Source organism: Pygocentrus nattereri, chromosome 13, assembly GCF_015220715.1.
Source record: "Pygocentrus nattereri isolate fPygNat1 chromosome 13, fPygNat1.pri, whole genome shotgun sequence".
Taxonomy (NCBI): domain Eukaryota; kingdom Metazoa; phylum Chordata; class Actinopteri; order Characiformes; family Serrasalmidae; genus Pygocentrus; species Pygocentrus nattereri.
In genome coordinates this window covers 29535354-29557050 of record NC_051223.1, presented here as the reverse complement: position 1 = coordinate 29557050, position 21697 = coordinate 29535354, and the positions used below count along the sequence as shown (strand labels likewise).

The following is a 21697-nucleotide window of genomic DNA, read 5'->3' as shown; positions in this document are numbered from 1 at the left end:
TCCTCTTCCACTCCTCCATGATGACATCACAGAGCTGGTGGAGGTTAGACACATTCTCCACCCTCAGCTTGAGGATGAACACAGGTGCTCATTTGGGTTTAGGTCTGGATGCTTCGCCAGTCCATCACCTTTACCTTCAGCTTCCTCAGCAAGGCAGTTGTCATCTTGGAGGTGGGTGTGTGTGTGTGTGTGTGTATATATATATATATATATATATATATATATATATATATATATATATATATATATATATATATATATATATATATATGAAAATTCAGGAATATAAACAAATTTAAATGTAAATATAAGTAAACACATCCATAATAATAAACAGAGCTGTGGATGATTTCCTAAACCCTTCTCAAATAATTATACCCAGTAAATTACTACATTATATTATTTATCATTTCATCACTTCTTACTGCACCCAAAAACCTCAAATATTGATTAAAAATATCTTAAAATATCTTGTGTCCTTGTGTAACATCTAGAGTCCACATGCTTCTAATTCAGTTTATACTGTATATGTTATTATCGAATAAAATAACAACCAAAATTAATATAAGAAGTGATTACAAACTTTTTAAAAGAAGAAAATAGAGGTTGTGTTTAAAAAGTGAGGTAATACCTATAAGCCCAACATTGTCAGTACAAAGAGGCCTCTTTCTTTATCTTTTGTCCTAATTTCCTTATCTGTTGTATTAATCTTTGATGAGGTTGTAGCCACCATAAAATAGTTTGTCAAAAATAGCAGAATTCTTATGTTTCCTACCTTAAAATGATACTTAGTTTCAGTTCTAAATTGCCCTTATTATAGAGTTTTGTTACTACAAATGATAATTTGATAGCAAGAAATAAAGACAAGACATAAATAAATGAATGAAACAATGTGTGCATTTCAGCAAATGCTGCATGTTTTTATTGTCATTTCATTGCCACGACTCTCTGGATTAATAACCTCTTCAGCGTGTGTGCTGTAACATTTACTGATATGATCTAGAGATTAAACCACTCTGTTTACACAGCCTTGGCTAGACCCACAGAGTTATTTGCTCTGTTGAAGACAGTGTAGTACTGCCTAATGAACACATCACCCAGGATCCACAGGCTGGAGCCACCGTTGCCAAAGCCAGTGCGGCAGCCATAGTAATAAGACTGTAAGGAACAAATGCGGGAAAAAGTGAAAAAAGAATCAGACACTGGTTGTTATTATACACAGCTCTTCTGTAGATTAATCTAGATCCTATAGAAAAAGAGGAGAATATTCTCCCATAGGAGAATATTAGTAGCAGAGGTGTGTACAGTAACTAAACCCACACAAAGAATGAAAACCTATTAGAACAAAACCTCCAGTACTAAGTTCCCTATAGAACTGCAGTAGAAGTACATTCAGCATCTATCAATCCGCAAAGGAGCTGAAGTCTGTTAAGTTTGTAAGTACATGTGACTGAGTAAATATAACTAGTTACTTCTGATTAGTAGAGCCTCTGTGACTGATCTAGTGTGGTAACAGTTGCACCCACCTGTGATGTGTAGGCTGATGCAGGCAGGGTGAAGGAGTGTCCATTGATGTTAAAGCTCACCACAGGCATGCTTGCAATGTTGTTACAGTTGACAACAGCCTGAAAAAAAAGACTTAATAATATAATTCATACAAAATACAGTGTGTTCAAAGTTACTTAGTCACTTAGTGTAGATTAAAATACAAATATAGAAGTTATTCTATAATATATTTCAAGATTTGGGGAAAAGCAATAAAATCTAAAAACAATATACCATAATAATCTATTTACACCTCTACTTCTCAGACGCAAGGCATTCTGGATGATAATTTTAATAGAACTTTATTCTCATTGTTTTCCAGCTTTCTCAGTTATTATGGAATCATCTATACCTCTGTTCATCATTCTATACAAACCTATCCGTTCTCTATCAGATTTTTTACAGCTTCCCACAAATTAGTTGTACCCTATGAAGTTGCATAGTAGCATCTCAAGAGGAGTATTTTATTGAAGTTCCTAAAGTGGTTTTATATTGTCTCAAAGATTTTGAAGGTGGTTGCAAACCTCTGAACAGTAGAACACTTAAATAACAACACAGTCTTTCCTCCTCCAGAGTTATATTATAGTAATGTAATAGACTCTGTTTATGCGCCCGCATCATGTCCTTGAGTTCTAATAGTTCATACAATCAGATGCATAGTATATGAGCTCTTAATGTAACAGGGGTTATTGGGATTTTGCTTACATCTCCATTGTTAGTTGTGGCCCCCACCCAGGAGTTCAGGTTGGCAATATCACTGTTGGGACCAACAATCAGAGAGGTGCCGGTGTCCACAATAGCCTGGCATCCACCATTGCAAGCAACAACCTGTCCATTGATGGTGACGCTGGAAAAGAAAAAATATGTTCATGCAATGAGCCAGGAAGTAATTACTGCAAAACCATCAGTGTTCAGTTTACATAAATCAACACATACTGAAAATTACACACCAGGTTGATGCTGTATGGGTAATTTAAGATGAGTAACAGGGGTTTGGGTAAATATTTGTGATATTAAGTGCATTCCTGTTTGGTTACCTGTCCATAGTGATCTGCCAGTAGGTCTCAGCTGACAGAGGGATCCAGACCAGAGAGCCGGTGTAGTGATTAGGGTTGTAGCTACCGAAAATAACCTCGCTGCCAGTTTGAGAGTTGCTGGGAAAAGAGATCATGACATTTTCGAACAGGCTGTAATTTATCTGTTCAAGATTTGGTGTTAAGGGCCAAGACCAGACAAAGACTAGTTTTAGGCAGTGAAGATAAGATGAGGCTTAGACAAAAAACAGGATATACTGTCAGTAAAATGTTTAGTTTTAAAGATTGTCATGAACTTTTCTTGGACATTTGAAACTAAGCCCTTATCTAAACCTACTCATGCATAGAGTAGGAATATGTTTCAGTAGTCTAAGGGAGTAAAATATGTTGACATTAATTGCAACTGTGTCTTATGTTAAGGTAAACAATGTCTGTATGTCGCCGCTGTCGGAAGTTGTTTCTCCATTTTTCAGTTTTTGACATAATTTGAAAATGCCTGCTGCTCTTTTACACTGTATGTAAATTTCAAGAAGAATGGACCAAAAGAAATGACCCAAAATGATTTGGGAAAAAAATCGGGCACCATTGACTTACATTAAAAGTAAAATAGGTTTTTTCTTTTTTCTGTATAGTTACAAATTTGGACATAGTTTTTTTCCAACAACAGTGATATGCTGACTCTCTATGACTGAATGGAAAAGCATGGTGTAAGCTCATCCCTAATGCACCTGGGCAGATGATTTCTAAACCCAGAAAAGTTTCAAAAGATCAAGATTAAAATGTTCTCCATGATGTATAAATATCTAAACAGTTCTGAGGTTGTACCTGCTCAGGTAGACAGAGAAGTAGTCCTGCACTAGACCCTGCTGGACCATGTTGTCAAAGACAGGCTGTGCATTGGAGGCAGCCAGCCTAGGGTAGGCCAGACCCAGGATTCCATCAGCCTTCATGTGGGCCATGAATGGAGCCTCGGTTTGACTCAATCCAAAAATCTGATGAGGGACCTGGATACCTCCCACCTGGAGGGAAGTGCAACAAGTACTTAAGACTAAGAGTAAAGTCATGAGACCCAAGGACTTTATTTCTAAGGTGTAACTATTAACCTTATGTAGCATTAGAATTTTGCAATATATATATATATATATATATATATATATATATATATATATTCAGTTATGGCAGCATTAGTGGGTTATTCATTTTGGAAGCTCTCACCGAAACAGTATCGTATCCTAAGAAGCCAGTCATGCTACCAGTGCCATACTGGATTGAAAGAGGTTGGTTGGTGCTCTGGAAGGTGCTGGACTGTGAAGGATTGAACCTGTGATGGTTGTCTGTAAGGCACATGTAGAAAGCATTTTACTCATTACATCATTAAAGGGCTTTCTCTTCAAAATTTTGAAGTTGTTAACATTAAATGAAGAAAGAAAAGTCCAACTGTTGACCCAAAGCACACAAATATGTTCATACTCATGGAAATCTATCTATATATATCTCCCTCTACAATCTTTGCTTTCACGCATTCATGATAAAAACCCATTCATTGTTAGGTACAGCTCAGATAGGTGTGATAATTGATAAGATGGGTGGTACGCACTGCAAGCAGTGCTGCTACAGTAGACAGAGGGAATCCAGAGGTTGGAGGAGCCGGTGTCAAAGATGACCAGGAAGGACTGAGGCGGAGTACCAATGGAGATCACTCCATAGTAGGACAACTGTAGAGAGGAAAAGTCATTAATGCTGGCTTTGTGGTCTTTCAACATGCAGTAAATATTCTCCTAAAACTATTGTTGATTTTCTTTCTATGGAAAAATAAAACCAAAAGGACCTATATATGGGTTTACACTGAAAGCATTTAAAACTCAAGCCAAATAATTGTTCAAAACTTACCCAATTGCATGAAAAAAAAACCACCCAACGAATTTACACTTTAACAAGGGTTGAACGTTTGCATTAACAGCATGGAATTTACAACTAATGTGAGATCAAAAATAAGCTGCTCATGCTTGTGCACTAAAAGGTGATGCAAGGTAAAAAGAGCATATAATGTAAACATTAACAATTTTACATCTCTTGTAAGTATGCTAACTCTAAACCTTCAGTGGTGCAAATGTAGTTTACAAACTAGGGAAAAAGAATCTTCTGATTGTGTAACTTGATGGTTGGTGGAACTTTTTAAACTACAAGTGCTTTGGGGTGTACACTTGAGAAATGTAGCCTTTTTTTCCCAGTGGCTTGCTAATGCAAAAGGAGGCCAGATAGCTGATGTTGCTGATAGGAGACTGAATCTCATGTGTATTGATTAGCCTCAGTGTACTCAGGATTTCTTTATTGCTGTTGTCCCAATGGATGTATGACCTACTTGCATGATGCATGCTGAGTACTGTATTGAGAGAACACTGATGACTCTTTTTACTAACTACATAATAAGTCTGGAGTTTAAGGGGTTACATATGATACTGTCCCTAAAAAACTGAATTTTACAGATCCAAAAACAATGACTTACATCAGCATCGTTGGTCATGGACTCATATCCGACAGCAAAGCTCTGGCTGAACTTGGCCATTGGGTCATATGGGTACTGCTTCCTGTACTGCTCCCACAGACCCTTCTCCTCCAGAGCCTCACGGGCACTCTTCCCTTTGATCAGAGGAATCCTGTCATAAAGAGAGAGCAGAGCTTTTATAACAGTCTTGATAAGCAGCTAAAAGAAAGAACCGTAGTCCAGCATATTGAAGAAATAATAATGCACTGGATTGATTCAAAGGTGTACATAATTTCCACATGAATTAAAAAGTAAACTGAAATACATAACTGTGTTGATCTATTATATTTTATTCATGCAGAAATGAAGTACACAGTGCTTTGTTCGGTTGATTTGAAATAATGGAGAAAAGACCTAGTCTCACATTCAGTGTTCTGTATAATTCATTACTCTTCATAATGTTTTAATAAAGTCCGTCCAAGTCTGATAAATAGTCTTTCCCATGCAGGGCTTGTTGTCTACTTTGAAGTTGGCTGCTTTAGAGGCTGCAGTGCTGCCATAACTCAGAATGATGAAGAATTGCTCCTACCTGATGTTGCACTCAGAGAGCGCCAGCACGGCGCACAGGAGCACGGCCCACTTCATCATGGCTACTTCACTCAGTTCTCTAGACTGAACCTGAAGGCTGAGAGACCTGCTGCAAGTCCAGTCCCTTTTATACATCTGAGTGTGCACCTTTTCATTATATCGCTCTGATAAGAAACTACTGAGATCAAGTCTAAATGTGATAAGTGATAAGGGCCAGTATAGACAAGTAAATACTGATGCCCTCTAGACAGTGTCAATAGGCTAGCTGGAACATGGAAAGTACAGTCTGGCAAAGAATGAGAGACTGGCATCATTTTTGTGATGTGACAGTTTGCATAGTACTGTGCAAGACCACATTTTGTGGGTACATGCTTCAGAAAGGACGTTTTTCTGTACTTGGCAGTAGAACTTCTGTATATAGGGATTCTGTGTTTGGCATTATTCATGTGTACAGAGTTAATTAAACAAAGATTTCACAATAGTTAAGATCAATTTTTGCAGTAAAATCTGTATTAATCATTTTTCTGTGAAATCATAACAAGCAAATTACTATGAAGTTGATGTCACGCTATGTGACTAGGCATTCAGGTTCTCTGATGGATCTTGTGCTAACCACAGTCAGTCTGTAAGGGTTTAGCACTTGCTTCCTATCCACCTTGGTGTATTCAATATTTATGGCCTTGTCTCAATTAGTTCAATAAACACTTTACTTTTGCTCACTCATTACCTGTAGTACTGTATTACTGTCATTAGGGTCATCATCCATGTAAACAAGTATAACCTCAGTTCCAAAAAAGAAGGGACAGTATGCGAAGTGCTTATAATATCAGAAAGCAGTTATGACTAAACTCTCTTTGACCTGTATTAAATTGCTACAATGCTACAAAAACACATTATTTTATATTTAACCCATTAACTTTTTTATATACACCCCTTTCAAATATGATGCATTCCAAAAAAGTTTGTGATGGGAGCATCGTTTCAACAGCAAGGCAGAATATCCAGCGTTCAAATCATAATTTTTGCCATTGTTTTGTTATTCTTTTATTTTGTTTGTGTTTTTTTTAACATTTCACAATGTACCTAGTCTTAAATTGCCCAATAATAAAGTTGACATGGTAAACATTCCTTTACCTCTCTTTACCTACTCTCCCAACTGTTTTGAATTGAGTGTGTAAGTAGATTTTTGTATCAGAGATTAAGAGTTAGACCCACAGATCTTGTACTGCTGCATTGAGTGTTCTCAAACACCTTCTGTTCCTTGTTTGATGTTAAGTTTCTTAGGTGCTCTCAACCACACTGAATTAGTGCTGAGTGCACTGTTGGTGAGGAGGTCATGGATGGATGGACTAATTTACCTCTCTCAGTATGAAGAGTTAGGCAGCATAGTGGCATGTCTTGAATTCATGACTAGAATTTAATAAAGGATACAGAATATGAAGGTGCCATGGGATGGCCATGTCATTTTCCTGAGGAAGATAAATCAGTACATTCCATGCAATCATAGGAGTTGCACTGATGAACATGCACATTCAATAACAGGTGGCCAAATGAACAATGTATACATAGCCAGCTCTAAAAATGGGCATTCATTCATTCATCCATCAATTCATTAACATATTATGAACGCCTTAAAGAAGAATAATTAATAAAGAAATACAATTTTACATCTTACTCATTTGTTCTGAGTGCGTCTTTGGCTGAATGTTGAACTTTAGCTTTAAAAAATTAACTCTTAGATTACAGATTCTTGCAGTATCTCTAGGTACTGTGCATCGCTTTAACTACTACTGTCAGCACATTTTGAAAGCCACTCTGAATGAGAGTGTCTGCTAAATGACTAAAGAAGATTCTGCAATCTGTGGGAATCTTGGCATGCAAGACAGAGGCCATAGTTACAACAGATCTCAGATACATGCACTGAAGTAAAACTATGAAGAATTTGTAAAAAAAAAAAAAAAGTTTGTGACTGGTCATACCTTTGACTTTTGAAGTTTATTATTTTATTTTAGACCAAGAATGAATCTAAAAGAGAGGAATAGAGCCTAACAAACTTTAGTTCCTTCACTAATAGATGCTGGATGTACAAATCCAAATCAAAGAAGGTTGAGGCAGTGGGAAAAATGTCATTGAAAACAAAAAGCAGTTCTTTTGACCTATATTCATTTGAAAACAATTGAAATACAAGATATTTAATGTTTCAACTAACTTTTTTTGTGTTATATATATGTTATATTCATTACAGAAGCATGTCAGTGTAATGCAGTGCTGTCTGAGGTATTGAAAGTATATACTGGTTGTAATATTGGTATGTGGATGTTGCCTTCTTGCAATTGTGCATTGAGAAAATCTGTTCTTAAATTGTTCTTAAACACTTACACAGTTGTTCGCAAAGTGGCGCCTGAGCCATTTGTAAATGCTCCTTTTATACACAATCATGACAGCGTTAACAGTTACCTGTACAAAGTAGTTCCACTGAGGTTCTATAGCCAAGACGTGTTATTTTTCTCCTTAAGACCTGGTGCTTTGGTATTTTTACTTCTTTTTTAGTCATTATGTACTTAAGGTCCACCTCGGATTGTGGGTAATTAGGTAATTTCACCTTGAATGTTCAAATCGCCCTCCACAGCATTAGAGACAAAGAACCTTATGAAATGTGCCAAGAACAACTCATGATAACATTGAATATATATATATATATATATAGATAGATAGATAGATAGATAGATAGATAGATAGATAGATAGATAGATAGATAGATATGCATATTAGTACACAGTGCAGTCTTAGTCCTTCTACATCTCAGAGAGAGTCTTCAGGGTGCCAGGCTCTTCTCTTAATTGGCACGCCTTTACTCCTTTCACTCCTATCGCCCTCCTCACTCCGAGGTCTCACTAGAATAGCTGCAGGGTTCTGAGTCTTGGGAGACCTCTGGATAACATCTGCAGAGTGACAGGAGCCTGAGTTCCAGGCTCGGAGTCTGGGGAGGTTCCTGATGTCCAGTTCTGCCACAGTCTGACCTTGCTGCCAGGACTGATTTCCAGGATGAGCATTGACATGAGTGCTGGGCCCCATAATAGATGACTCGGAGTGGGTACCACGGCGACGAGGGATTATTCGATGTATACCCTGCTGAGAAGATAGAGGAGGTTTCAATTCCATGTGCTGAGGAGACTCGTCAAGTTGAGACACTTCTGATTTCAGGTTTTGAGGCTGTGGTTGTGGATCCTTATGCTTTTTTCTTTTCTCAGCTATTCTACAACTGGCTTTTTGAAGCTGTAGCTCAATGTTCAAGACATCATCAGTTAGCTGGTTGACACGATCAAAGCCAGCAAGGAGACTGTCCACAGAGGGCAGCAGGCGGTCAACATACTGCTGGAGGTCAGGGCTGTCAGAGAGGGTGGAACATTCGGACGCTAGAGAGGAAGCAGAGGAGATCAGGCGTAGCCCTGCTGGACTGCTGGGAATGCTGGGACTGATAGGACTGTTGGCCACTGACAAGCTGGAGAACTGTGAGCACCGGGAAGATCTGGAGGGTGGAGACTCCATCCCCTCAAACTTCACGCGGTGTCTGAACTGAAAAGGATAAAATATAAAAGGAATAGAGTTAAGGCTTTGTTTAGTACGTTGTAAAAGACATGGGACAAATTACTTTCTTAATGTGTAAAGGTTAGAAGGGCCCATATTCTGTGATATTTTATATTATTTTATAATCTTAATATCTTAATAAAATTAAAACTAGTGTTTTTTGACATTATTTTTAACCATCTTCCCACCTCTCATCATCCTTTAGAATTAAATAGTATATTGTTACGATTAAGACATGTAAATTAATTTACAATTTCTTGACTGGCTGCCCTAAAAAATTTGGATGGAATCTTCTTAAGCATGTCACGTGTACCTCCTTTGCCTTGCTAAGCCCCATCCACAGCTTAAGTCTCTTGATGAGAAACTCCACCATCTCATAGTCCTGTGGCTCCATGGATGGTCGGTACATTTCTGCCTGGAATGTCCTGTAGGTGTGCACTAACACGGCTCCACAAAGGCGACCGAGCAGCCAGAATCCCACCCCAAACGTAGAGAGGCAGTAAAGGGGCCCAAGCACAGGATGCCGCTCACACAGTTCATGCAGCACCCTTCGACCTCTCAGTAAGCCCAGCAGAGACTGGTTTGTTTGCCAAATGGTTCTAAAGCCCTCAACTGAGCCTGAAAAGAGCTAAAAACAAAGATCGTTACATCTATTTACTGTGCATAATGTGCACAGATGTTAAAAAGAGCACAAAGGATGTCATGAAAGGTCATACAGTTTATATCGTAGCTTTTGTGTGCGCATCATAAAGAGTGCATATATAACTTAGAAAGTACCACGCAGCCTGTGTGGGAGAAGAGAAGCAGTAGAAGAATAAACAGGAGGAACACTCCACACATCTCAGAGCAGGCCTGCTGCAGTACTGCGCCGAACACCACCCACCTCCTCACGAACCGCAGAGCACCCACCATCTGGGAAAAAAAAACAAGCACTGATAACAAGGATTGCATACTGAACACTGGACAGTGTGAGTCAAGACAAAAAAAATGTCGTCATATCACCACTGTCTTAACAAAATCTCCAAAACCGGTTTGTTGTAAATTAATATTACAAGTTTTAGGAGGGTCTCTGAGCTAGTTAAGCATTTTTGTGGTGGGAGAGGGAGGTCATTGGTTAATATTGTTTTTCCCCATGCACTGGTGCTTTGCGATGTAATTAACCCTTTAAAATCCCAGGCTTATTATTATAAAGTAAGTACAAAGTAATTCAATGCAAATTGGATGAGCGATTTTTGGGATATAGAAGTATATAATGAAACTTTTGGCCTGCTGGTGGCCCCTCACCATTTAAGGTATTAAACCCTCACCTAAAATGTGTTTTAGAGGCGAGGCAGAAATCACCATACTTTGATGGAATATTTCAAGAAACCAAGAATTTTGCCTTTTAAATTACATGATAAAGTATGTCATATATGTGGCACATGAACTAACAATGTAAAAAAGGTTCATTTTAATTTCAAGTTGACTTTTAAGGAATAACTAAATCAGGCTAACTTGCAGAGTTACTGCCTTTCTTTGCAGAGAGTGCAAAGAAAGGTCAGAAGTAATGGGACAGAATGGAAAAACGTGGTACAGCTTGACAAAAATGCAAAACTGTTTTTCTCAATTTGATTTAGCTGCTTTGTTTACCTGTAGAACCAGTAATGTCAGCAAGACTGCTGAGAGCTGGGAGGACCTCTTGGCCAGAAGGGCCGCACCGTGGAAGTCAGTGAAAGCGTCGGGCTGGGAGAGGTGGCTGGAGAGGCAGGAGTTTGCCTTGGACAAAAAACAAAGGCGCAGCGAGGCCGTTGCTAATGACAGCAGAGCCAGCAGGAGCTGCAGGAGATGCCTGCCTTGCCTCAGGTACTGAACACCTTCCCTCAGCATGGCCCATAACTCAGTACTCAGAATGCACACAGAGAAGAGCAGCAGCAGGGCCTAACAAAAGGACACAGAACTTCAAAATCCCACATTACAAACAGCACAGCAGGTTTATTGCCATCTTTTTTTAACCAAAGAGGTTTTCCCAAAGCATCACATCCTTCTTCTCATTCTAATGTATTATATAGGAAAAGCCTTCACAGTCATTGTTGGCAATGCTAACAGTTTCTTACACTGAAAGGTTAATTATTTAATTATTTAACTTCTCAATGAGAGGATCATATGGATAATTACAGCTGAAAGACAAACTGGAAGAATTACCAAGAGCAAAACAAATGATGAATTGATTTGCTGTACGCTATTTCTGCAGACATTTAGTCATTTCCTTTCTTTGTTATTAAGTTTATTATCAGTTAATCTCTTGGAAAAATTTAAGTAGCTTCCAAACTTGTTGCATCTGGTGTTTTATACATGTAAATATTTACACACCATTGCAGTTTTTCAGAATTTCAAATATATTAGTCATGAAGAATATTGTATTCTTTAAACTAGGGGTAGGAGAACATCTGATACCATATAAAGCGTGACATTTGGGGTTTAAAAACAGTATCAACACATAGAGGCCCAATCAATATTTTACTTATTGAATTATTAATAGTTTTTTTATAATGTGCATCAAGCCTGCTGTTAGACAGGATGGCAAAATCTGTTACTGTCTCAGTGAGATAGCACTGATGAGACCAAGGTTTGAGATAATGAGGTTCAACTCCTCCACTCAGGCAGGAATCAGTACTACTATAAGACTCCAATAAGGGGAACATTACAGATACCTGAAATACTACTCTCGGTTTTATTGAAAATGTGTAAAGATGAAGCCTGATTTGAATGTTGTTTTGTTTACAAATAGGTCTGTTTAATATGTAAATATAGTGATATAAACTTTATTAAATGAAACAGAATGGTACACATTTCAGTATCTCAATATGTCCTATTTCAATGATTGCATATCACAAATTTTTCTATCATACTGTGACTCAAGTATTGTAATATCACATTGCGGGGCCTGCATCAAAGGCTGCTGGTAGCAATGTGGTTTTGTGGTTTCTGTACTGTTAAAGCAATGGTGAAGTCCAGTCCAGAATGAGATCCTGGGATGTGGAAGGACTGAATGGAGATGGTGGAGAGAATCCTGTGAGCCTGTGTGTTCTCCAATAGGATGGAGACAGGCAGAAACAGCCCAGTCTCTCTGTGGTACTGAGTGAACTCAACTAACACGGCCTGGGTCCTGTGGCAGAAATGAACTACATGAGTACTGTACAGATTCAGTAAAGACATATTTGGTAGTTTATGGTGAGTAAAAGCAGGGTGTAGTACTTGACTATGTACCAAGATTGTCCTTTAATTTATGATTACATTACTGTGTAAAAGACCATCCTTTTCATTATAGTATAGACACACTAAATATTGAAAAAAATAGGTATATTAAACAGGTTTATGTGCAATTTTCTGTACAATATGTTTTTTGTTTCCTTCTTGACACTGAAAAATGTATCATTTTGGACAATGAAGGTTGGTCTTTGACCAATGGCTAGAAGTGAGCAGGAAACGTCATTTGAACCCAGTAAATTAAATGTACTACTTTGTTCCGTGTAGGTCTTAAGTGCTATAAATGCTCACTCACTCTGCTGTGATCCAGTGGGCAGTTTGCAGACCTGACATGATGTGACTGGTGGACACACTGCTGTTGCCCAGCAATATCTCTTCTGTCTGACTGAACATGCATGACTGAGCTTTGCTCCATGACCTAAGCAGGAGCAGAATGAACGGTCAGGCTTAACTGGCTTATCTGCTGTAGTTACATGTATCAAAGTTTAATATAATTTAAAAAGTCTTCCTCTGTACATTGTATATTAATGTAGGAATCTGATTATTAATATCCATTCGGTCATGCTGAAATTAAATCAACAAATATCTTTGCATAGGTTACAGCTTAACAGGAAGCAAAATGTTGGTCTATGTATTCATAATACAAACTGACACAGTTAGACGTCCCACTCCCTAAGAGAAATGTCTCACCAGTTCAGGAGGGAGGTGTTGTTGCTCTGGGTTTTTCTTCTTGGTTGTGGAGAATTTGAATGTGACAAAACAGAAGTAGTAAACATCTCCAATGACTGTTCATGTTTAAGAATATCTTCAGTATTTCCCCCACAAACTGGAATATTGGCAACAACATTGAACAGTTGTTAAAGATTCTCTATTTCTTTACATTTTAATTTTGAATATTGGTTTGAATGATGCAAACAAATGTAAAGGTTGATGGTCCTCACAGTTTTTTGATTGCACTCTCTTTAGTCGTGATGAGCCAATCAGAGAAAAGGACACGCTTTGATGGAGGTGTGTCATTAAGCTTTGATTCATCCACTGCCAGGCCTCCTTCCATCTGAATAAAAAAGAAAAAGGCAGAAACTCTTTGAACATCCATTCATTCTCATAATTCTCACAAATGATTCTCATAAGTTTCATAGTCAGTGGCCAGTGTCAGTCCCTGTCACCTACCACTCTGCTTATGTCCTGTCTTAACACATGATTCATTATATCAGCTAATTTGATTCAGAAGCTGAATCAGTCATGTTAAAGCAGGAGGCATATGAGGCCAAGCTTAGCAATGGGCCACTAGAAGGATGGGTTTAATATAGGGCTGAGTCATTAGAGAGCTTTAGAGGTTTACCCTGATAGGGCTGTAAGGTTAGGCTGCCCTGATGAAGCTGAGATGATGGAGCGTTTCAGTGAGGAATGAAGCAGTCTGCTGTTCATCTCCTGGATGTTGTCCTGATAGTTCACCATGAGAACCACCAACAGGAACATCATGTAGACCAGGCAGTTCTGAGTAATGGAGAAAAAGAAGATGCATTTATACAACATTTATACAAGTATGTCAGGTTTAACCCTTTAAACTGCAGACTGATTATTCAGCAAATACCATATTTAACAACTACTATGCTCTAATTTATGTAGCTATGAGAATGAAGAACAGACGTGCTGCCTCTAAAACAAGCCCTTATAGTACTAATACTAATACTCCATCCATCCATCCATCCATCCATCCATCCATCCATCCATCCATCCATCCATCCATCCATCCATCCATCCATCCATCCATCCATCCATCCATCCATCATCTTCCTCTTCTCCGGGTTTTGGGTCACGGGGGCAGCATCCTAAGCAATGAGGCCCGGACCTCCCTTTCCCCAGCCACTTCCACTAGCTAGATTCCGAGGTGCTCCCAGGCCAGCTGGGCGATATAGTCACGCCAGGGTACACAAGTCCTGTTTTTGTCTTTTCATAGGGGTTATTATGGACCACACTTTGTCTGACCTGTCACCTAGGACCAATTTTCCATTGGAGACCCTACCAGGAGCTTTTGCTCCAGACAACATAGCTCCTAGGATCATTCAAGCACGCAAACCCCTCCACCACGATAAGGTGGTGATCCATGGAGAGGTAATACCAATACTATACAATAATATTAATATTATTGCTACTACTACTATTACTAGTAAAAATAAGATATATAACGTTTCATGCGTAAAAATGCAGCTCAAAGTGTTTAACAAAGATATTACAAATAAACAAATATAAGAGAACAATAGAAACAAAATGTCTTAAGAACCTAAGCAAGGAAGGAAATTGAATAATTTAATAAAGTCCAATAAAAATATAATAATACTCATAAAAATTAGTAAAACAATTTAAAAATATTATAAATATATATTTATAATAATAAAATAAAATAAAATATTTCTTAACAAACTAAAACATTTAGCTTAAAATGTATTAAGCTGATTTTTTTATTGTTTAATATTCTGTATATTTTGTGGGAGAGGTCTCTGTAGTTTAAAGGGTTAAACATAAAACACAATAATTTTAGTGTTATTAAGTCTAATTAGTTATATTATGTAGTAAATACAAACTGTAAAGGAATTCTGCACTTAAGGAATCCTTATTGTGGGGTTTGCTCACCCTCATTAAAGCTTGAACCATTCTGACTTTTCGTGCTTCTTCTTTTGCCTGCAACAAGCCGTATCCACATGGAGGACGCACTTTAGTCCCCTGCTTCTCCACCATCCTCCTCACTGCTGTCTCCTGAGCCAGTCTATCCTCCACTTCTGGATCTACTGGCTTCACCACAGCAGCGAGGTACAAGGCCCGAACACATATCTATAAGAATGCAATACAAATACACCACTGAGTTACAGAATAAGCTGCTAGCTACAGGGACATCTCCATGAAGGCTGGCCAAAGTTGCTACATATGTGATGCTATGGACATTGTACATATATTTTTTAAGTGCTATTGCTATAACACCACAGTAAAGTAAAAGAAAAAAGTAAAGCAAAGGGATCCCAGACATGGTTACATGGTTTTCTCTGCCAAAAAGTAGCCAGACAAAAGATTCTAAAGATTAATAATAAATGTATAAAATATGAACAATTTTGTATTCTAATAATAAAATGGAAACAGATGTTTCTAGCATATAAGCTAATGCAGCTATTACCATGTAGAAGGATATAAAGACACAAAAATATCTCTATTAAAAAACAAGCTAATAATAACTGCCAGCTAGTTAGTATGTTCACTCATATAATGGTGTCCCTCATTGTTGGCAGCGCATACTGTATAAGTGTTCCTCTAAGTTGGCTCACTTTGAGAGGTTCCAGGAGCAGAGCAGAAGTGAAGAAGGCAGAGAGTACTGATGTGAGCCACATGAGGACCACAGAGCTGGAGAATTTACTACCATATAAGCCCACTATGGACAGGCAGGTTCCCAGAAGCACAGCCACCAGCAGATACACCACAGCCAACACCCAGGAGGGCAGCATCATACCCGGCTCACTTCGAGCTACACCTGGAGTGATGACCACAAAGCTGTTAAGTTAACACATCTGCGTGTCTATATGTGAAATAAACCATGGATGGACATTGTCTTTAACATTCTGAATTGTATACATTTATATATATGCAAAAGCCAGCCTTTTCATTTTCCCCGTAATGATCATAACTATAATACAAAACATGTATAGAACTGTTCAGAACTCTTAGGACACATTAGAAAATAATTGGTGCAATAAATGTAGTTTCTTTTGTAAAAACCCTATGGGCTCTGTTTTTCTAGTCTAGTAGTATACCACTAGTATATTGCCAATTTGGTGGTTTTATTCCCTTTTGTAGCCAGTTTCTATTTTGGTGGTTAGAAATTATAGCACCTGTGCTGGTGTGGGTGGAGAGGCCCAAGAGGAAGCATAAAAGAAAAATATCAGCAACCCACACATGCATGTGGAGACAGAAACCACATTTGTAGTATATGAAATCTATAAGATGATCATTATCTATAGCAGGAATGGAATACTATTTCTCTAAAGATGGTGTTATCTTGCTGTTAGACAAATTACTGCACAGTACTGCACTCAGCTCGTAAAGGGAACGAGAGAAGATCATTTGATATCACTGCAGCACGTATAACCACACTAGTTAATGTTGCATTCAATCTAAACCTGCACCTTTTTAGCATTGTGCTGCTCTGCACTTTGTACCAGTGATCCCGAAAAAAATACCTGTGATCCTCGAAAAATGTATCAAACACACCTGTGTATGCACTGTAAAAAAGTCAGGTCAGCTTGAAATCTTCCTCTCTATATGTAATCCTTCTAATTTTGAGATTGCTAGAAGAATTATTTATAAATTGTCTATAAATTATTTAACTAATTTCTAAACTAATTTCTCATTTTTACTTAAGTAATTTTAGCATGAGTAAATTATGTCACTATATTGGCAGATGATTTTGCTTATTTTAAGATAATGTTGTTTGTTTCAGGCGTTTTATCTGCCAATATAGAGAGACGATTTGGTGCAGAGTAACATATACATAATGAGTAGAAAGATGACTTTTTCCAGGAAGTAATAACTAAAGTTATCCCATTACATTTTGAGAGAAGTACTTAGTAACTTGTAATTGATTACTTTTTTCATAATTACCCCAACACTGGAGCTTTCTGAACTAACTTATCACAGCAGGCTGTTCTGACTGGGAAAAAAAAAAACTTTGGCAATAAGTTTTTGCTTTAAGCAGTTACATCATCACATAACAACATAGAATATTCCATTATCACTCCAGATGGGAGTTTTTGAGCCTGCATTCCTCGCTCACATAACTACTTGGAACAAAGCAGTTTATTTACGATATTTATAGTATTTACCACATAATAAAACTTGATTTGCCTTGTATAATAATAATTGCTCTGCATCTTCTTTTTCTCCATTACTCAGAACTGCCTGGTCTACATGATGTTCCTGTTGGTGGTTCTCATGGTGAACTATCAGAACATCCAGGAGATGAACAGCAGACTGCTTCATTCCTCAGTGAAACACTCCATCATCTCAGCTTCATCAGGGTAGCCTAACCTTACAGCCCTATCAGGGTGAACCTCTAAAGCTCTCTAATGACTCAGCCCTATATTAAACCCCCCATCCTTCTAGTGACCCACTGCTAAGCTTGGCCTCATATGCCTCCTGCTTTAACATGGCTGATTCAGCTTCTGAAGGACTTGGCTCATCAAATTAGCTGAAATAATGAATCATGTGTTAAGACAGGACATAGGCAGGGTGGTGGGTGACAAGGACTTACATGGGCACTGAATATGAAACTAAGCTACAGCAATTACCACACTGTACACAATATGAGCTACAGTTAAGAGAATTGATGGACATTCAAAAGGTTTATACTTTTCTTATTCAGATGAATGGAAGCCTGGAGAGATTAGACAGAGAACAGATACCTATGCAAATAAATACATTTTGATAGGGCTACATTGTATCTTTTAGCATTTTTATGGCTTAATAGTGGTGCAACTGTCTAACTACTTGAGCATCACAAGAGATCCTGAATGTAAATCCCAGCAGTGACTTAGCCCTCTGAGGTCAACTTATATTAATAATTTAACTTAATTAATTCAAATTTATAAAGCATATAGTAGTTGAATTAAGCACTGGTTGTAACAACAAATATTGGGCTGGCTTGAGGATACAATTAATACCTATATATTAATGTTTGCTTGTTTTGTTTTAGTACTAGTGTTTTTATAAGTAAACAAACACAGCCAAGATAAAGAGATTTAGATACAGTTTTAGTTGTCCTAAGATGTCTGTGCAGTACTGTAGTTGAAAGACCCCTGGGTTGATGGTTACTCATCATCTCGACTCACCTATGCGTGTGTTGGACACAATGCTGCAGGAGTCTGGTGGGAGACTGGGCAGGAAGGTACTGGCCACACTACACACTGACACAGAGGAGGGGGATTTATAAAGCCCACCCTCATACATAGGCTTAGGCTCGCTCAGCTCTGACCATTCACTACAGGATCTGTCCTGACTAGAATAAACACACAGAATGGAAGTGTCATTTAAAGTAAACATACATGAGAAAATGCTTTACAGCTCTGCCAAATTAGGTCTGAAAGCAGAAAATGATGTTTAAATATTTGATGGGGATTAATATAAGTAGGTGTTAGTGAGATTAATTCTATAGTTAGCTATCAGAGACTGGCACAACACTCACAAGTCTGATACAGAGGTCTCATTGGGTGAATAGCGGCCACTGTCAGATGTAGTTGGCCCAGAGGAAGCATTGCTGGGTAGGAAAGGATCTGCAGAAGCAGACCTCATCTCTCCTTCTGAATTAATACAAAAGGCTCTTAATTTCTAATGCCTTCTTTGACAGGCACTATATGTCCAAATGTTTGTAGACACCTATTATCTAACATGCCTTCTGAAATAAAGGGCATAATTTGGGAGTCTGCCCCCCTGATGGCCTTTACTCTTCTGGGGAGGCTTTACACTAAATGTTAAAACAGTGCTGTGAGGATCTGATTGCATTCAGTCACAAAAGCATTAGTGAGGTCAGGTACTGATGTTGGATGATAAGTTCTGTATCATAAATTAAATCACTTCAGCTCATCCCAAATGCACTGGATGGTCTTACATCACTTCAGCGAATGTAGTAGGTGATTGGCATTGGGCATGGGGACCTTCATGTGTGGCTCTTTCAAGTATTCCCTTCTATGGATGGCACTTTTCTTTTTTTACACAAGCTGTAGGCACAGCTGAACACCTGTGTCAGCAATGGCTCACCTTAAAGTAGCTGAATTGACTAATTTGAAGAGATGTCGGAATACTTTTGGACATATAGTGTATGTACTGTTCTCTTGTCCTTCAGAAATGCAAAGAAACTCACATTATCACTGCATTATACCATAAGACTCTGATAACATATCACACAAAAGTAAAGAAACCTACTTTATCACTGCATTACTCCCTAACACTCTGATAACATACACATGTTGGCCACTCTATTAGACACACCCACCTTGTTGGGGCACCTGGTACACCAGTTGGTTGTACAATTATAGGCTGTCCCTCACATTTTTCCATGCATAATTTGCGTTAGTCATCCAAAAGCTTTTCATCAGTGGTCAGTATCTGACCTACTATTGCTAGATGTCCACCAGCCAAATAATATCTGGTCCGTAGTCGTCCTATTTAAGAATAGGGTAGAGGGTGGCTGATAAATTGTACAGCAACAGATAGGCTATGAGGTAGGTGAACCTGATAAGATGGCCAATTGTACAAAGCTGTACAGCTCATGTCAGGACAGATAAAGAATCGGAACCTAACTCACCTGAAAGTGTGGGCGGCTCACATCTACTCAGATGTGGAGAACTACTTGGTTTAAGGTTTGTAATGTCAGAGGTTGGAGTGACCAGTCGTAGTTGTAAAAGTGCTCTTTTTCTCTTTAAGAGTCGTGTGGGCCCCATCAGCTCAGGGAGGCCAAAAATACTGTCATTCGATGTCCACTGATCCACACTGCTAGAAATAGCAAACAATTGTGTGTTTTTGCATGTTTTTGTGTTTAAAATGATTTAAATTGTATTACTTGCAGTAGCATCAGCATTTTGCTTTACCTGCCATTCCCCATGTTTGACGGTCCCAAAAACTCAGACTGCAGTTTCAGGCTACCCATGGACTCCTTTATAAAACGAAAAGAAAACCGTATCAACACCAAGCCAGTTGGAACAAGCCATTTTAAATATAGGATACAAATAACCATAAAAAACATTAGATGAAACATTCACTGTAACAATTGAGAAGATAGCTCAACATAAAAATAAATTACACTACTTCACCCAACTCTTTTTAGTTTAGTCAAAAGTTCTACTAATTCAACTTTCTAGTTCTGTAGACTCTGGACTCTTTCAGTGACTTTGTCCCATCAGACATTTTCTCACAACCTCCTGATGGGGTGAATAATCAGACAGTTGTGCCATGTGTAACTATGTTACGTTTCAAAGTTAAAACAATTTTTTTTTTTGTTTTTTTTCCAGTGTGTTAAATGTTTTTGGACATAAAATTTGGACATAAAAAGACACCTCAAGTATCTTAACAATAAATGGTCTTAAACGCTGAAGTTAATGTAGCCTATAACTGCTAATTCACCCTTTAACCCTGAAGGTTGGGGTGCAGACTGCTGGTCACCACAGCGACACAGACAACAATCTCACGTAGTTAGTAGCTAACAAAAAGGCAAAGAGAAAGATTTAAGATGAACATTGATAATTTGGAGATGAATGGATTTATTTGCATTTATAAGCACTTTTCCTGATAAGTTTAAACTGTTCCACCATTTAAGGTGGAACGAGAAAAAATTAGAACAAGAAGCTGGTGAATGAGAAGCGACTTCAGCCTCAAAAAAAAATTAACAGGAAAGTTTTCCTGTCAGAGATGCAAGGAAAGCAGATATAGCTGAACTAAAGCTTACAGCTGAGCAAAAGTCTGCATTTTCATTTACATTATACTTTTTAATTTATACTAGGACATTAGCTAGTACATAAGAAGACATACTTACAGCCAAGATAGTAAAATGCTACTTAAGTAAATGGACATAAAATGTTGCAGCTCCCAAGGTGGTTTGATTTTTCTGATAGGACCAAAAGGCTCTTCTTAACATTTGGGCTACGGACCCCTGGACTAAGCCATCATGCAGTTGAAAGAGTCCCAGCTAATGGAGAAATTCAATATCACTTACCTAACTGAGAAGCAGAACTAAAAAATAAAGAGAACTTTTGACTAAACTAAGATGTTTGAATTAGACAGACTCTAATGTTCTCAGGTTGAGTTAAGATACACTGTGTAATCAGTTACTTTATGATATTAAATTGAGTTTCATGTTTAACAGTGAGATTTTGGCAATGTCTCACAGTAAAAGGAGAAGGTCTCTCGTATGTGGAGGATTCAGGGCCTCTAGGCATGGACAGAAAAGAGGAGTAGGAAAAGTCTGGGTGGCTGAGATATACATCCATCTCCACAGTGTCTGACACAGGAGAAGGAGGAAGTGACAGCTCCAGTACCACCTGGAATAGAAGCACCATATCGCCACATGTACACATTATAATCATTTAATCTGATAAAGGAATATTTTTAACACTAACATTACGCTCCTGAAGCCAACTTATCATTGTGGCTTTTTGATGAAAGAGAAAGTGGCACG

The 21697-nt window shown here is 38.1% G+C and overlaps 2 protein-coding genes across 2 annotated transcripts in view; both read right to left on the bottom strand.

Moving 5' to 3' along the window:
• Positions 1–916: 916 nt before the first annotated feature.
• LOC108429252 (pepsin A-like) lies at positions 917–5762 on the bottom strand. Its single transcript, XM_017700891.2, has 9 exons — positions 5654–5762; positions 5086–5236; positions 4177–4294; positions 3795–3913; positions 3405–3598; positions 2583–2699; positions 2251–2392; positions 1527–1625; positions 917–1158 (listed from the first exon to the last, which is right to left on the bottom strand). Exons 1-9 carry the CDS (start codon positions 5710–5712, stop codon positions 1021–1023), a joined length of 1137 nt encoding a protein of 378 aa, XP_017556380.1. The 5' UTR covers positions 5713–5762; the 3' UTR covers positions 917–1020.
• Positions 5763–8353: 2591 nt separating this feature from the next.
• pkd1b (polycystic kidney disease 1b) overlaps positions 8354–21697 on the bottom strand; it is a 36890-nt gene continuing 23546 nt past the window's right edge. The window contains exons 27-42 of the mRNA XM_037544291.1: positions 21408–21560; positions 20115–20179; positions 19832–20019; positions 18713–18827; positions 18360–18526; positions 15804–16006; positions 15121–15318; positions 13829–13983; positions 13428–13540; positions 13177–13312; positions 12782–12904; positions 12211–12385; positions 10870–11157; positions 10018–10152; positions 9554–9868; positions 8354–9228 (exon numbers count right to left, since the gene is read on the bottom strand). Coding sequence (XP_037400188.1) covers positions 8455–9228; positions 9554–9868; positions 10018–10152; positions 10870–11157; positions 12211–12385; positions 12782–12904; positions 13177–13312; positions 13428–13540; positions 13829–13983; positions 15121–15318; positions 15804–16006; positions 18360–18526; positions 18713–18827; positions 19832–20019; positions 20115–20179; positions 21408–21560 — 3303 coding nt within the window. The 3' untranslated portion in view covers positions 8354–8454. The remainder of the gene's footprint in view (positions 9229–9553; positions 9869–10017; positions 10153–10869; positions 11158–12210; positions 12386–12781; positions 12905–13176; positions 13313–13427; positions 13541–13828; positions 13984–15120; positions 15319–15803; positions 16007–18359; positions 18527–18712; positions 18828–19831; positions 20020–20114; positions 20180–21407; positions 21561–21697) is intronic.